Source organism: Desmodus rotundus, chromosome 6 (genome assembly GCF_022682495.2).
Source record: "Desmodus rotundus isolate HL8 chromosome 6, HLdesRot8A.1, whole genome shotgun sequence".
NCBI classification, from domain to species: domain Eukaryota; kingdom Metazoa; phylum Chordata; class Mammalia; order Chiroptera; family Phyllostomidae; genus Desmodus; species Desmodus rotundus.
This window is the reverse complement of record NC_071392.1, coordinates 29,345,847-29,362,397: the sequence shown is the minus strand read 5'-3', so window position 1 is coordinate 29,362,397 and position 16,551 is coordinate 29,345,847. Positions and strand designations below refer to the sequence as shown.

The 16,551-nt window shown below is 38.7% G+C and overlaps 1 protein-coding gene across 3 annotated transcripts in view; it reads right to left on the bottom strand.

Annotated features, from left to right (window-relative positions):
* The window catches only part of SGCE (sarcoglycan epsilon), a 67,390-nt gene that overhangs the window by 49,856 nt on the left and 983 nt on the right, over nt 1-16,551 (bottom strand). Inside the window, exon 2 of one of the 3 annotated variants that reach the window (XM_024577225.3) lies at nt 1,517-1,624. The exons of the other annotated variants lie outside the window; for them this stretch is intronic. Within the exon in view, the coding sequence (XP_024432993.1) occupies nt 1,517-1,624 (108 nt within the window). The remainder of the gene's footprint in view (nt 1-1,516; nt 1,625-16,551) is intronic. 3 annotated transcript variants of the gene reach the window in all.

The window sequence follows — 16,551 nt, the reverse complement described above, 5'->3', positions numbered from 1 at the left end:
AGAAACCGAAGGAAAAGCAAATGGTAACTGTAATTTAGGGCAACATGGTGTCGAGCCCACAGGAAGTCTCTGGGATCTCGAGTCAGGTTTGAGAATCAGGGCAGGCCCCACATCCTCGGGAGGTGACAGAGCAGAAGCACGCTGCAGGTGGCAACGCGGAGGGCCATCTGATGACCATGACTAGGACGAGTGGATGTGCCAAAGCAGCTGAAGGCCTTCAGCTTGATTAAGGAAGCAGCCAGATATGGGGAGCCAGGGGTGATTTCCTCAGAGAAATCAGAGAGAATCTCATGAGAATGTCTAAGAAGAGGGTAGGGTGGGGACTACGAGATGATGGGGGCAGGTCCTGGAACAGTGCACCTAGTGCTTTTTAGGACACGTTTTTATAATCTGCTCATGGGGAGTTACTGTTACAAAACTCTGTGTTTCCGTACCGACATCATCAATGGCGTGTGTGGATTTGTTTCAAAGAAGGGGGGTAAAAGAGACTTTGAGAAGTTTTGTCTTTCTGTAAAGCAGATCTGGGGCTGGAGGATTCCAGCCGAGGGATAATTTGGAGCCAGCTGGGAAAGAGTCAGTGACCCCAGCTGGAGGGTCACATAAAGAAAATGGGATAAGCCAGGAACCACTCCTGCTAGGTACCCGGGCGGGGGGGGGTGTGGTTATTTGGCAGCAAGGCCATCTTGGCTCATAAATTACTGCTCTTTTTAAAAATATTTTAAAATTGTTGTTTTTATAGACACTTTCGTTGCCCCCAAATTATGAATGTTCACGACTACATACAGTCGAAATTGTGTGTGTGTGTGTGTGTGTGTGTGCTGGTAGTGGTGAGGAGTAAGAGGGATCATAAAGGCAAATAAACAAGAAATAAAACATGAACTGAAAGCTTGTGATAATAATTGATATTTGGAAAACAACTACCATTTTGGTTACTACGTAAGTCTTTTTCTCCCTGATAAAATGCAGTATTCCGAAGGTCCCAGCACATTGCTAATGGATACATTTATACATATGAAAGAAGAATTCAGAAGGAACAATCAATCATTTAATGGTCAGCTCATCTTTCCAATACAAAATAAGTGTCATCTAGTTATTTAATAGCAAAACATATCAATCACTCACAATTAGCCAAAATATTGTATGACCATTTTTCTAAGGTTATTAAAATACTGTTTTGAAAAGATTTATGCTAAATGTACATCTTTCTGTCTTTCAATGTGGTAAGTAAATTGTTATAATAGCCAGACTGGGACAATTTTTGTAAGTGGTAAGCCAGTGACTGGATAAGGGGCAACAATAGGTTAAAAATATAAAATTATTTTAGTTAAAAAAAAGGAATAATAATGGATTAAGAACACAGAGAATCAGAAGTTTTAGAGGATTAGGGAAGCAAAATATAATTTTTTCAGACTGACTTAAAAAAATCGCCACACATGACTGGAAAAGGACAGGGCACATCGGAGGCAGACGTTCAGTTGACCCCCCGAAGGGGCTGAGATTTGCCACCTGAACTCACCACGTTCCTTCCCAGCAGCCATTTTTCTGCTGATAATAAAACTGTTGGCCTGTTTGGTCTTCCAGTTAACTGTTCCACTTATGCCATCAGCAAGGCTTAATAATAAAGCTTTTCAGAACAAAACAAATGCACAAAAAATGAAATTAATGTTACATCAAAATGACTTGCATATATATAGAGAGAGCACCTACTATTAATTGAGATCAGATTCCTTGCAGCCCCGCTAGCTCTTTAATTCCATTCAATAAATATTTCGTGCATGTCAATACACGGAATATATGATAATTGCAGGTAAATAAGGTACAGTTCCTGTCCCCCAAGGACCTCACAATCTACAGGGATTTATAATTCACACATAGCAATATATACATAATATATAATAGAGTATATATATTAACCACACATAAATACAGAATGGTACAAAGCATTGAGTGCTACAGAAACACTGAGGGGAAGCAATTATCTCTGGCTGGGAATGTTATGACAAGTTTAAATTGTCTTCTAAATTCACAGTTCAGTGTTGGAAACATTGCTTTGGCAGTGATGAATAGAATTGGGGTAAAAGGATACTCAATAGGGGCCATCTCTGGAGTGCCAAGTGGAAGTCAGCCCATAAGTCAGCAGCTGAAGCAAAAGGCAGGGCCAGTTGCAAGGCATCAAGGAGATAATATTGACCACACTTTTTAATTGCTGGGTGTGGGCTAAAAGGAGAATTGAAAACAGCTTTCGATTTTTGATTCAGAATGACAGAACAATGATATATTAGGAGCCTCCCCGCAAAAGGAGTTGGTTTCAAGAGAAAGATAATACATTTAATTTGGCATATGTTGAATTGGGGGGACCAGTTACATATTCAGGTGAAACCATCCAGGAGGAAAATGAACTAGAGCTCTAGTTCATAGGAGAATCTAATGGTCCTTCAGATGCAGAGTTGAGGTTCCCCGCCCCCAGAGAAATAACTGTTGAGGCCAAAGCCCCAGCGCAATTCCTTAAACAGACCATGCGCCCAGGTAACACGCATTAGGCCCTCATGTACCAAGTGATCTGGAGAAAATACACATTTATGCTTGTGACCCATGTGTCCATCCTATTTCCCATCACACAAACTGCCAGTGTTACTGCTTACTTTCCCATCTGTCATCCTTACCTTTCAGATTTGATATCTGGGCCCCATTTTCCTAACTGCGACATTGGGTCTCCCTTCCTTTGGTGGCTCAGGTATTGTCTTCTGGGTTCATACCAAGAACCCCCTAGGGTGTACCCCACGTTTTTGCCCTATCTCCTAGAGCTGAAATATAGCAAAGAGGAATGCACAAAAGTGGGAGGGACAGCAAAGGTGGAAGAAGATGTTAATAAATACATTCATATAGCCAAAGCAGAGGATGATTCAGCAAAGAAATAAGGGACAGGCAATCACAAAGGTTGGACAACTGAGCCTGAAGTGTCACATATGTCAATGGAAGAGATGTCAACACAGAGAGTGTGATCGGCATCCTCAAATACTGCAAAAGGTCAGAGCTCAATGGGAGCTTAGAAAAGACAGCGAGATGTGAAAAATGAGAAGTTACTAGTGACTCCTTTAACATGGAGTTCCGATAAAGTGGTAAGTGTAGAAGCAAGATGTAGAGGTAGCAAATAGTTAATCTTTCAAGAACATTGGCCAGAGTAGAGAAACATACATAAAATAACATGGCAGACTGAAGCAGAGTAAGGTGGAGAGAAGGGCTGGTTATTTTAGTGTGTGGTAACAGATTTTATGCATAAGCTGGGGGAAAGACATGCGAGAGAGAAAGAGATGAAGGATACAGCAAAGGAGCATAGCTGACAAGACACAGTCCGAGAGACACTGGAACGGGTGGGACCAAGTACATGCAAGTAAAGATAAGACTTCCTGAATCAGAAAGTGAGGAAAAAGGACTCATGGATACAGACAACAGGGGGTGATTGTTGGCGGCGGAGAGGGGAATAAAAAAGAAGGTGAAGACAGAAACATTTATTGGGGTATAGGAAACTTAATGTTAAAAGGGCTCCTCATCTCAGTAAATCAGAGATGAAATGTATATTTCCTTTTTAAACTGAATTTTAAGTAAAATTCTGAACTTATACTAAATTATGAGAAATACTAAGTTACCTTCCAAAGTGGGGAAAAAATTGAAAACTCAAGTTATTAGAAAAAAACAAGCAAATAAAACCTGATCATTTCAGAAGATACCTCAGAATGGAAATCAAAGGCCCTCGCACCCCCGAGCAAGTAATTGACTTGATCGCTATTCAATTTTTGAAACATGTACACTTAAGTGTACTAATTTCATATCTACCAAAAGGCCAATCGTATGGCTGATTCACCTAATAAATGGTTGATTCACTTAATAACTGAAATTATGTGCTTTTCAACCTACATGAAAAATACAGTAGTCATTTCCTAAATAATTTAAGCTGAAATAGGGTGAGAAATGTTCATAGATTCTTGTGGCAAAATATCCTACTTCCCAGGGTTATGCTGGTTACATAAGAATCACCTGGGCGGCTCTCTAAAGACATGTATTTGTGCATACACCCCCAAAATACATAATAAGAACATTTAAAAACACAGATTTGCAATTTCACCATGGAACGTCTAGGTAGGTGGGTTACACAATTTCATCACACACAAATCTGAACTCTAGAAGGCCGAGAGAAGACCAACGGATCCCAAGGGTACATAGAACAGTCATCTGAGCCACATCATAAGTGCCAAATGTAGGGCTGATATGAAACCTCAGACACGAAAACCTTACCCACTGCTGCCTATAACTGGCCCACAGATGCAGCCAATTCTCAAGAACATGTTAAGTCACTGCTGGACAGTGGGAAGTCCCAACCTAGAAAGACAGGAAGCAGCTGGGCAAATTCTTCTCTACAACTTTCCAAAGAACAAGGACAAGCAACACTTCAACCATCACACACATCACCTGGTCCGGAGCAAGGTGCTTTCATGTATATTGTCTAGTTTAATCCTTAAATTACCAACCGAATATATTAACAAGTCTGAAGAGCACAGAGGCTTGATCTTAAAGAAGAATGGAGTAAATCGTGCAGGCAAGCGGGATTCTTTAGAATTCTCCCCTTTCCCATGAGCTGGGGAGTTACCATAAAGAAACAATAGCTGGAGTGTGCAGACAGCACCCCTGTTGTTCCTCCCTTTATTCTAGCCCAGTGGTTTCCAGACTATGTTGTGCATAAGAATTACTGTTCGGAGTTACATACACAAAACTGCACATGTTGTACTTTAAGGGCAACTTAAAGAAATTACTAGAATAACTCTATTGGATTTTTTTGTTTTACACTCCGGCTTTTAGAACCTGACTAACCCAGCATGAGATTTAACGCCACTCTGTGTCCTTGCCTGGGAATCTACATACCATTGCTCGGGCGTTCAGGTCCTGTAGAAGGGCAGAGCAGTCGGCTTTTACACGATTCAAAATACAAAGCTGCTTGGTGCCTCAATTGTTATGAAATAGAGGCAGAATAAAACAGTTTAAACACATCCCATAGATACCGCTCTATTTTAAGGCCAGCATTGCTTTCAGCACATTCATTTTTAAAAGTTCATATTGCTCCATGTAAAGTCCTACTTTGGCCACAGAAGACCACAGCCCAATAAATCTAAATAAAAAGACGGATTTTTATGTCTCTACTCACCAGATAATGTCACTAAAGGCAGAATGCCATGGATGGTGTGTCTGCTTAAACATTCAAGTCTTGAAGGACCAATCTCAGTAATGTGACAACTATTCGTTTTCAATGGTGGGGATCAACTCGACTAACTTCCTGCACAAAAAAGATTACTGTGATCTGTACATGGGCAAGGGCAGAATACGCATAAAAAAGGCGAATACTTTAAAGTTTGATTTTCATACGAAAAAGGACCACAGTATTTTTTTTTCTGTGGCAACAAGTTTCCTTAGTTAGGATGGGAAAATATGACTTAATTTTAAAAGTGTTCTCTTATATAATTTTTCAAGATTAATTTTAATGTATAAAAAAAAAGTCAACCTGTATAGACTAGCTCTTGGACTCTTTATAAAGACAAAGGACAATCCTCAGAAATCTTGAAAGGAACTCCACTGTGCTCCCGGGCCCATGAAAACCTACGCTACAGTTGTACCTGCATGTGAGTTTTGCTCTAATTCATAAACACAAAAGCAAAGAACAGTATGTACAGTGTGTTTACACAGCCCCAGCTAAGAACATATTCACAAAATTAGCTAGCATATCAAGTTATATAAATTATTCAATTCCTCAATGCTCCCTCTCAAAAATCATCAAAGCTGGAATTAATCCAAAGGTGGCTGGCATGCCCTTATATTCCCTAGAAACCATACAATACTCAAAGTTTGTCTTAAAGTTCCATGACTCACTCTGAGTCCTGTAGCAGCACGATTGGGTGTCATCTGGCCTGGGGCAAGCACTCTCTCAAGAGACATCACTCTTTCCCAAACATGAATAATTTGCCAACTGGGGGAGGAGTTTGCTACTTAATAAAAGCAACTGAAGAGCTGTGAATAGTGCCTGATTGCTGATGAGCTAATCAGAATGTCAAGGAATAGAAGTAATAAATAATAACTTACTCCAACATCACTGTCCAAGTAAACAGCAGGAAATGCCAAGTGAAATTCACTCTGATTAATACACTCACCTTAGAACCAAGGTGAGTCCAATGTTTCATGTCCATTCATACTTTCCTGGAAGGGGACCCTGACCTTGTTTCCATAAATTGAATGCATGGCGTCCACCCCTCCACCACGTCCCTTCTCTCACCATTCCCTACGTCACTGTGTCGCTCCCTTGCCCTCTACATTTTCTCTTCCCTTCCTTCATGCAACTATCCATAATATTTTTAAATTGTCTCATGTTAGTTTTATATTTTTCTTTCCTACAAAATGTTAGTTGACATTATTATTAGCTACCATGTTTTGAGTGCTAAGGGAGAGGCACTACTAAAGGATCTATACATATTAACTATTTAATCCTTATGCTATCAGCTTTGTGAAGTGAGCATTCTTTGTGAAGAAGGGTAGGTAGTTCCATTCTACAAAGATAAGAAGTCTTAGGAAATGACGTAGCTCATCCCCGGTCATACGTTTAGTTAGTGGCAGAGTTAAATTTTGAACCCGTTTCTTGACTGACTCCAAAGTTCATGTTGTCTCCTCATCAACCAACCCCCATGTGCTTAAATGGAAAAGCCTTTTGTAAACTATACATTTTTAATGTAATTTAAGATATTATGATTATTATTACTATTACTAGTAGGTCATCTTCAATTTATTTTTCTTTCCAGAAAATAACAAGTTTCCCCTGAACTGCTGGGTTAGAAATAGCTAGCAAGCAGGCAATGCCCATGGAAATTGATTCCACACACCATGTACACACACACACCCCTCATTAAAAGCACAAGGTTAAAACATTAGTTGGAACCTGTGGAGAAAAAAAGGATTTGCTGAGGAGGACGACTCACCCCCACCTCTGAAGGGAGTCAGGAAAAGATATTCCTACGAGAAGTGCAATAGCAAGACTTCAAACCAAGAATGCCAGAGTAAGAAGCCTCCACACTTTGTCAGAACAGAAGAGTCTGGCAAGGCACAGCGTAAGTAATTATTTAATACAATTAAAAGTCATTAGACTTTTATAACTTCAGCACAAGCTAGGTAAGACACGAGGCTTCAGAGTGAAATAAAATTGGAGAACAAACAAGTAGTGTTTAACACCCACAGCCTCTGGAGAAAGAATGTCTGGGTTCAATCCCAATTTTTGTCTGTTGGGCAAGTTATTCATTGTCTCTGGACCTCAGTTTCCTCATCTGGTAGGGGCAGAATAGTGCCCACTTCATAGAGACACTGTGAGTATTAAACAAAACGATATATTGAAAACCTTTAGAAAAGTGCTTAAGACTGTTCAGCACAAATAATGTTCTCAAAAACCGTGAGTTGTTATTACCTTTAATCTTCAGCTAACATGAAGAACATTTTAGATTTTTTTACATGTTTTTAAAAAATAGATGTTCAAATGAAAACTGTGTCACTATAGTTGGTATTATAAGATATAGCACTCTCTTTTTTCTCACGGACAAAAGTTACATGAAAAATGATAGTATTTCTAAGGCAGCGTGGGGTAAATGCTCAGAGCATTTACCTTTGCTCCAAGCAAAGGCAACAGCCCAGGGGTGCCCGCCCTCCTAAACTCTCCGCAGCCTCTCACAAGGCTAAGAAGATGGCATCTGAGCAAGTCTTAATTCAGCACCCGCCAAGGCATACTGGTTGAGAGCTGCCGTTTAACCTTTTGAGGAAGGGCAAACACCAGGAGAAGCGAGCTCTACTGATACTTGTACCCTCTGACTCTCATAAACCCGGGGGTTTATTCTGAGGAAATAACGCAACAAAAGCAAAAGTATATGAGCACAGGATTCAACTTTGCATTACACATATGACAGCTGGGCGGTGGGGGGAATTAATGTCCATAAAAGAGTAAGTGTTGGTTTAATAGAAGTCAATGGCAAAGGGAGGGCTATCTACTTCTGGTAGCTTTACTCAAAAAGCCCAACCAAGGCATTTACAGTATTACTGGGTTTCCACTACCCAGAAATGGTACTATCTGTATTTTTTTAATGTCAATTTCTTTTTAATTAAAGTATAGTTGACATACAATCCCATATTATTTTCGAGTGTACAACATAGTGATTTGACACTTACATAAGTTACAAAGCGATCACCGGGAAAAGTGTGGCACCCATCATCACAGTTATTGTGGTTAACACACGGTTAATAACACACGGTTATTGTGGTGTTACTTTTTAGGTGCTACCTGTCTTTTAACTCAGAAATATTAGATGAGTAAGGAGCACCAGTGGGACCCATAACAAAAGGGATACATAACATATGCAGTCACTATATGAACCATCGCAATTTAATGTCCTCATCGGCAAAATGTTGGACTGTTTTGAAATTAATAAAATTAGTGAAAGGCAGACTACAAAATGATATGTAAGTTCTGTGGCATCTATAATAATGCAATCTAGTGGAAGATTAAAAGGCAAAGTGTAAGAGCTGCTAGATTAAGGAAGTAAAACTGTGGGGGGAAATCTGTTTGAAATAAAATATAATAATGCTTACAAGGTTTTCTAATTACAAATACTCTGAAAGAGAAAATACTGTCATCTTGGCTGGTTACTTGAAACTGTCATTAATTTTTTCTTTTTTTTTTTTTTTATGGAAGCCATACATTCTCATTGTAATTCATTCAAATGGAACCAGCAGGAGGTGTAAAATATGAAAATCCCCTTTCATGTATCTATTGCCATCCCTCCATTGCCACTCTTTATAGTCTTTGCACCTTCCCACGTTCTATGCATATAGAAACATGTTTGTACACACATATATACACACATAATTTTCTTATATAATGCGATCACACAGTGTTCACTTAGCGTCTCTCTTGAACGTGTTTACATGACATTGCATTTTAAGGCTGCGTAGCTTAATATTGTGTGGCTTCATCACAATGTTTTTTTAGCGGCACCTCAACCTCAGCCTGTCCAAACTAGCACTCTTGATCTTTCCCGTAGAGTCTGGTCCTCTTCTGGCATTCCTCATCCTATGAATTCACCGCCATGCATTCTCATCCTCACAATATGAACAGAAATCTAGAAATTGTCCTTGGCACCTCTGCCTGGCCAAATTCAATCCCTGACTCACCCCTGCTACTCTTTACTCTTCAAAATGCCCCTCTTATCCTTATCACCCCATCATCGCCAGCCCAGGAGGTCAACAGTTCTAGCCCAGATTACGAAACCAGAAACTAGCCTTCGAGCTGGTCTGCTGCAATCTGTCCTGACCCTTTCAACCCTTTCTGCAACAAAGCAGCCAAAGTGCTCCGTTTGAAATGCGGATCTGATCTTGTCCTGTTTAAACCCCTCCAAAGACTTTCCATAGGATTACACTCTTTGAAGTGGTCTAGCGGGTCCTGCAAAACTTGCTCCCTCACCTCCTATCTAACCTCCTTTCATGGTGCTCCCCCTTCTCTCTCCACTCCAACCGCACTAGACTTCTTCCAGCACCTTCTATTTGCCCTGTCAACCTGCCTCATGGCCTCTACAGAGCTCCTTCTTTTCTACCAAATATACCTTTCCTCTTCGCCTCACTGAATTTTACTCATCCTTCAGCTCTGAGCACTTCCTCAGAGAAGCCTTCCTTAATCCCCCTGTCTGGCTAAATCCCCAGCCGAGAAACTCTAGTAGTGTTTGGAGCACTCACCATAATTCACATGTGTGATTATACGTGTGATTATTTGATTAATCTTTGTCAACACCAATAGTGTAAAAGCTCCATAATGGCTGGGACGGCGTATTCCCTGGCAACTCACACGGGGTCTCCAAACCAGGAGACATCAACAACATACATGAATAAAAGAATTAGTACTTAGTAAAGATGACCACTATTTGTCCAGTTTTTCATTATTACTATCAATACTACAATAAACATCCTTACACCTTTATCTTTGAGCCCTTTCGCAAATATATCTGTAAGCTAAACTCCCAGAAGTAAACCAGCTACACAAAAAAAAATAACATACATTTCAAATTTTGATAAGCACATGTAGCAACCTGTTCTGTTTCCACTTCTGCAGTACTGGTCTTTGATTAGAATCAACTCTATTAACTACAGAAAATGAAAGATGTTAAAGGTGCTACATTGATTAACTATTTCATAGGAGAAAAAAGCCAATGTCATTTAACTGCTCAGTGAGAACCACCAATTTCCTAAGGAGAAAAAAATAAAACCACCTCAGGCTCTACTTTTCCTTTTTTTCTGCATGCCAAGGTGAAAAATCAACTTTACTTCTATCGCCTATTGCTGAAGAAATTGGGAACTAAAATGTTTCACTTACCTATCATAGGAAAATTAACTGTGATCTCCTTCAAATTTGCAGTGAACCCCAAATCTCCATAATAATCAAAGGGGTGACCAGATGAATGAGTGAAAAGCGAAAGAATGGGAAAGAATTTACACCAGAGCTGCCTAACTCCTAAATAGTTTTGAAATGAGCGGCTTGTGTTTGTCAGAAAGGAAAAAGCCTGCCTTCCATGTCACCACAGATGCCGCGGCGATTCCTGGGGCACAGAATGCTGCAGGTCTATTCCAAAAGTCTGATTAGTCCAAGGCCATTAGCAGAAAGTGAGACGTGCTAAAGATGAGTGCTTTTAAAGTAGCAGAGCACGTTGAAACCTCTAATGCATCCATATTGCATTAAATTCTTAGATAAAGATACAAAAAATAAAAATTCTACCAAAGTGATCAAAGAAGAAAAGAGCGCTTTATCTTTACTAACATTGTTTTTCAGAGGATCCAACATTAATAATCATGCCAGCAGCTCATATTTTGAGGCATCTTATTCATTTCTGAAATGCGTTCTCAAATTTTTAGGATTTAAACACCCGGGACCATATGCTTTGCAAACCCAGGAGCAGGAGTAAGCATTACATTCAAGGAACTGCAAGCAGCCAGCCGCCTGTGGGTCAGGTGAGCCCGCGGTGACAAGCCAGAAGCTCATCTTTGGGATTTCTCTCTCTCAGAAATAGGAGCTCAGCCAAGGACTGCCTGTGGCATCTTCAACAACTGGGAAGCCAGCCATCAGAAGTTGCCCTGTGCATTATTACAGTCCCACAGGAGTGCACGACCATTTTTATAAAAGAGAAAATAAGGAGAGACTTGTTCACCATTAAAAATATACTATACACCGTGGCTGTATTTCTGACCTACCAATTTGGGTAGAGGATGAAAGGACTGGGTGTGGAGGGAAGAGGCAGAAGTGAAAGAAGCAGGACAAAGTGGGTTCAAAGAGATAACTGAAGAATGTTCTCTTCTTTCTTCACATCTCTCACTGGGCGCCCTCAGTTTTCAAGGCTCCAGTGCATATAAATTGTTTCTAAGGGATCCTATTTTCAAAGTTAGATATGGCAATCAAAATAAATAATCAATAGGCAGATGAAGAAGAAAAATCTGCCCTGAGACATGTTGGAGACACTGAGACTGTTTCCCTGAGGCAGTCAGAAACCAGGCTAAACTGATAAAAGAGCACCATGTCAGAAACCACTTCTGATTGAAAGGTTTTGGTTTCTGTTGAAAATAAAGCAAAACACTGTACGCACTGCAAGGACATGTAAAGGGGGGTGGGGAGGACTGCAGAAGGAAGAATTCCCCTACATGTACCCCTGAGTTAGAGTCTCTACCAGCCAAGGGCTGAGCTGTCCTGGACAAATGGCCAGCAGTGCCCTACTCCCCTTAATCCCAGGTACCCCCAGCATCTGCGGTCACTCTGCCAGAGAAGCCTGCTCCCAGTGAGCTAGAAACCTCAGGGAAGGAGTGATTCAAGGAAGCAAGTAAAGGCCAGGACACCTTGCAAGAAAAGAATAGAAAAGCTTTCTCAGAATTCCATGATTGGGACAGAATGAGAAGGGAGGATGGAATGTGCTAAATCGACCTGTTGCAGGAGTTTTCAAGTTCTAAGAAATCAACATGCAACACACAGGGCTATTCTTTTCCGACAGCTTATCACAAAAAAAAAAAATGTTTTCATCACAAGTATCTTAACGTTATATTAAAACATTATTGTGGCTTTGGAATTAATATTCATTGCAGGAAAGGTGAATATTTCTGATATTTTAAAAGAATAGACGGAGTAAAAGTGTTGATTCCTTTGCTGAGCTGCACTGTTAGGAAGAGCTAAAGGTGAAATCCATCTCTACCTTTCATCCACTGACACTAGTTCAGCTTTCCAAAGCAAACAGAAGATTTTATGACTACTTTTAGTCTTCGAGCTAAACATTTGCAGACCCTTTGAGGATAGCTCCTGTGACAGGGCTGCCAGACCCTCACCATCCCCACAGACTGCTCTGGAAGTTGTCTTATTTGTCAACATCTCTCTTTAAATGTGACAGCCAGAAATAGACACAATACTACAGATGTCGTTAATTAGAGCAGGGCACTATTAATTTCTGTGACATATGGACACTATACTAGTATTAGAATGTAAATTTGATTTTTTTTGCAACCACATCACGCTGCTAGTTCATATTAACCTTTTTCCTCAAAAAATCACCACCATATAAAGTCACCCCTTTCCTCATACTTCAATGAATTACGATGCATTTACTAGTATAAAATCTTTTTTGCATAGCATTGCAGACTACTGAATCCATGTTAACGCTAAGTTCTGTTATCTATTTGTAACAGTTACTCCTTTTTAAGTCATCTGTGGATTTTAAAGCAAGCACTCTAGCATTTTGTCAGTCATTCATAAAATTTTGAAGAGGTATACCAAGCGAAAGGCTTGTGGTCCTTCATCAGGGACCATTCCCGGACCCAAACTCAGTAATCCACACACCTGGCAGGTGCTGCTTCAGCGGGCCTCACGCTCACAAAGCAATCCTGCTAGTCTATACCCCACGTCACACACAGGAGTATCCTAAAGCCTAGACAAATGCTTTATTGAAAGCAAAGTTCATTCATCTTTAAAAACAAAGTGTAAAAAACTACACATATTAAAGTTATACTTAGGTAAAAATATATATGCACATGCATACCAGAAAGGTAGGAGCATCAGTACAAATGTTCTAATGCCAGTCTGAGGAGATCATTTTTTATTCGATACTGCCTTTGCTATAGTTACATTGTTCGAAAAATTGAAGATACCAGGAATTTTGCTTAGAGAGCATTTGGCTTGGAGGCAGATTGCATGAAACAGCTTTGAAAGCACTGAGGCTCTCTATCTGATTCCACCAACCTGAAAACCCCAATCAGAAAAAAACAGTCATTTGAAAAGACTTGTTGATCCTTAGAAACACCAGCTTCTTTCTTATTTTTTAAGTTTGCATTGCTGTTTTGGGCTCAATGTTTATTTCTGGAAATCAGGGGGACAGCAGACTGGATCCTGAAAGTTTAGAAAAAGACTGAGTGTTTTTGCATGTGTGTTGTCTGTCACGTCTGTCTCTCTGTCTCTGCTCGTTGGAAAGAATGGAAAGACAAACGAAATCGTCATGTTAATATGTCTGTGAAGCTCCTGACTGCAACAGAGCTCCAGCCCAAGAATCTCTGGCCGACACATAACACCCGTATCCTCTATTCACTGAGAGTCCCTTTAACACTAAGAGTAGAACCAGCAGTAGGATTTGCAGGGGTGTTAGAACTGAGGTAAGGGGTCATACGGAGTAAGTGTGGTCAGTTAGGGAAAAAGAAAAAGGAACCATGGGACTACTTGGGAGAAAATGTGATCTATGAATACTGCACTTATTAGAATCCCAAACAATTTGATTATTTGATTGAGAAATTTTGACAAGTTGGGGTTTCTTCACTGTTTGAGCATTTTGGTTGGAGCACGGTTTTCATCAGTGGGAAACCAGTATTAGAAACTGGTTACATGGCATCTTTACCTCTTTGAGGATGTCTCGCACCAGCATTTGTTATTACAGACAAGTGAAAATTCCACTTTCCGTAGACATACAATTTGTCCCCTGTACTAGAATTAAAGCTAAATATATGAGGTAAATCACAAGCTTTTAAGCTTATGGCAAACTCTTATAATAAATGGATGAAATTATCAAATACTAAGTCCAGTTAATATTTGACCACTGAAAATTTTCCTTTGCTTAGGAATAAACCTCCCCACCATACTAGAAGTGAAGCCAAATATATGTGGTAAATCAGCAGGTTCATACATCCATAGCAAATTGTCACTTAAAACAGGAAAAATGTCAACTAAGAAGTCCAGTTATTATTTGACAAGTGAAAATTCCACTTTGTTTTGAAATACAATTTTCCTACATCAGAGAAATTAAGCCAAGTACATTAAGTAAATCAATAGCTTCACAAATGGAAAATTGTCATGAAATAGGTAAAATGTCCAACTAGAATGCTAGTTATTATTTGGCAGGTGGAAATCCCACTTTGGTTTGAAATACAATTTCCCACTAAACTGGAAGTTACATATAGGTGGTAAACCAACAGCATCATAGATCCGCAGCAAATTCTCATTAAGATGGATTAAAATGTTTAAATACAACGCCCAGTTAGATTTGATAAAATAGATAATGCACATTAGCAACTTTTTTTTTTGCCTTAAACGTAATTTTGTACAAAATGGGTAAGAAACAGTCAACATTGGGTACAAATTACCTGAGAAAATCCAAAATTCACTTATGATTCTAAATGTCAAAAAAGTAAAAGTATTAATACTTTTGTGGTTAGTTTTTAGTGTTGTTTTATTGCTTTAGAGAACACAAAAATATTACTCAAAGTATTGTCTATTACTTAAAGTATTGTGTATTTTGTTTTTACTTTTAACATTTTGTTATAGATAAGAAAGATTAATCAAAATTACTTATTTACTGATGTTTATTTTTCCTTGAAAATTCTATTTCTAAGGCAAAGTAAAAATTATTTCATATGTAGAGAAATAAACAACCCAAGGAAATACACCAAAATAATAACTATGTGTATGCTAGAGTAGTGAGATCAGAGAAAATTCTCAGTTCCCTGGTTATAAATCTTCATATACTAATGTTCACTTAAAATTTTAAGTAGAAAAAGTAATTAATATTATTTCCTTTTTAAAGACTCTGAAAATGTAATTATTTGACAGGTAAGTCTCTTTGGAAAGAAAATAATGGAGAAAATTAATTTGACCCCATTTTTAATTGCAGAATTTATATACAGGCAACTCTCTGAAAAATATATATTAGCTATGTATATATATATATGCTTAGAGAAATTCTGAAAAAGTAAACTCTATAATGTTTACTGGGATTATTTTAGAATAAAGAGGTTACAGGTGATCTTGATTTTCTTCTGTATTTTTTTCCCGGTTTTCTGCAGTATTTTTACCTGAATTTTGTAAAATGAATAGAAATTACTTTTATTCTAATAAAAATAATACTAAAGCTTTTTTTTAAAAAAGTGGTTAACATTTTCAAATAAAAAATCAATTGGTTCAAACTTTAAAAGTCTTGGGATAATTTTTAAAGTTAAATTTCTCCTACCAGCTCTACTAATTTTTAATACCACTTTTAAGAAAAGAATACCTATTAGTTAACAACTAGGTGATGTAACTTTTCTGCATTAAAATAAACCTAAGATTTTGACAGTTCCGTGGTCACCGCAGCAGTCCTCTAGCAAACGTAAGAAATCCTAAAATTATTCTATCTTGCAGAAAAGAGTGGACATCCTAAAGATTAAAAGGCACTGCTAAAAAGTATAATTGTGTTCCCCCCAAGTTCCTCAAAAAATATCTTTCATTGTTGGAAATCTGTATTTCATTCATTCATAATCTAATGGTCAACATTTTATTTCTGATAAAAAAAGTAAAATCTCAGTAAATCTGTTACAATTTTGTTTACTCCTAGAAAGGCTCGCTTTAAGTAAGATTCCTGCCACCCTGTCATCTATAATGGGTCAAATTCTTATTTATCCTCTCCGTATAAAAGAATCTGTAGCCATGATACTAAAATACGCTGAATTTTAGCTTCAAATACAAATGTGTCTCATCCGTTTAAGGAAGCTTACTCAGATGTAGACAATTTGTTTTTCCATTTTAACTTATTTTGCTCAGATTATCAACAGATTGTTTTCTCACACTCTGGGGCATCTAACACTCTGGGGCGCTTAAATGGAAATCCGCGTTAACGCTTTTTTTTTTTTTTAAGCATCCTTCCTCATCAGTATTTTAATTATCTTGTAGCTTATTGCAATTTTCTGTAACATAAAAGATATATATTTGTACATATATAAATATATACGTTAATACGTAGAGATAACACATAAATATTTGTGGCAAAATCTCGGCAACGCGCTTCAAAGGATTACCATGAGGTTGCCGTGATTAAATGTACACATTCTCTCTACAAGATTTATAAAAATGTAACGGTGCAGGGAGAGTTGGTCTCTGCGAAAACCTCGTAATCACCACCAAAAGGCCATGGCTGCGAGCCTCCGAAGCCCGCCAAGCAC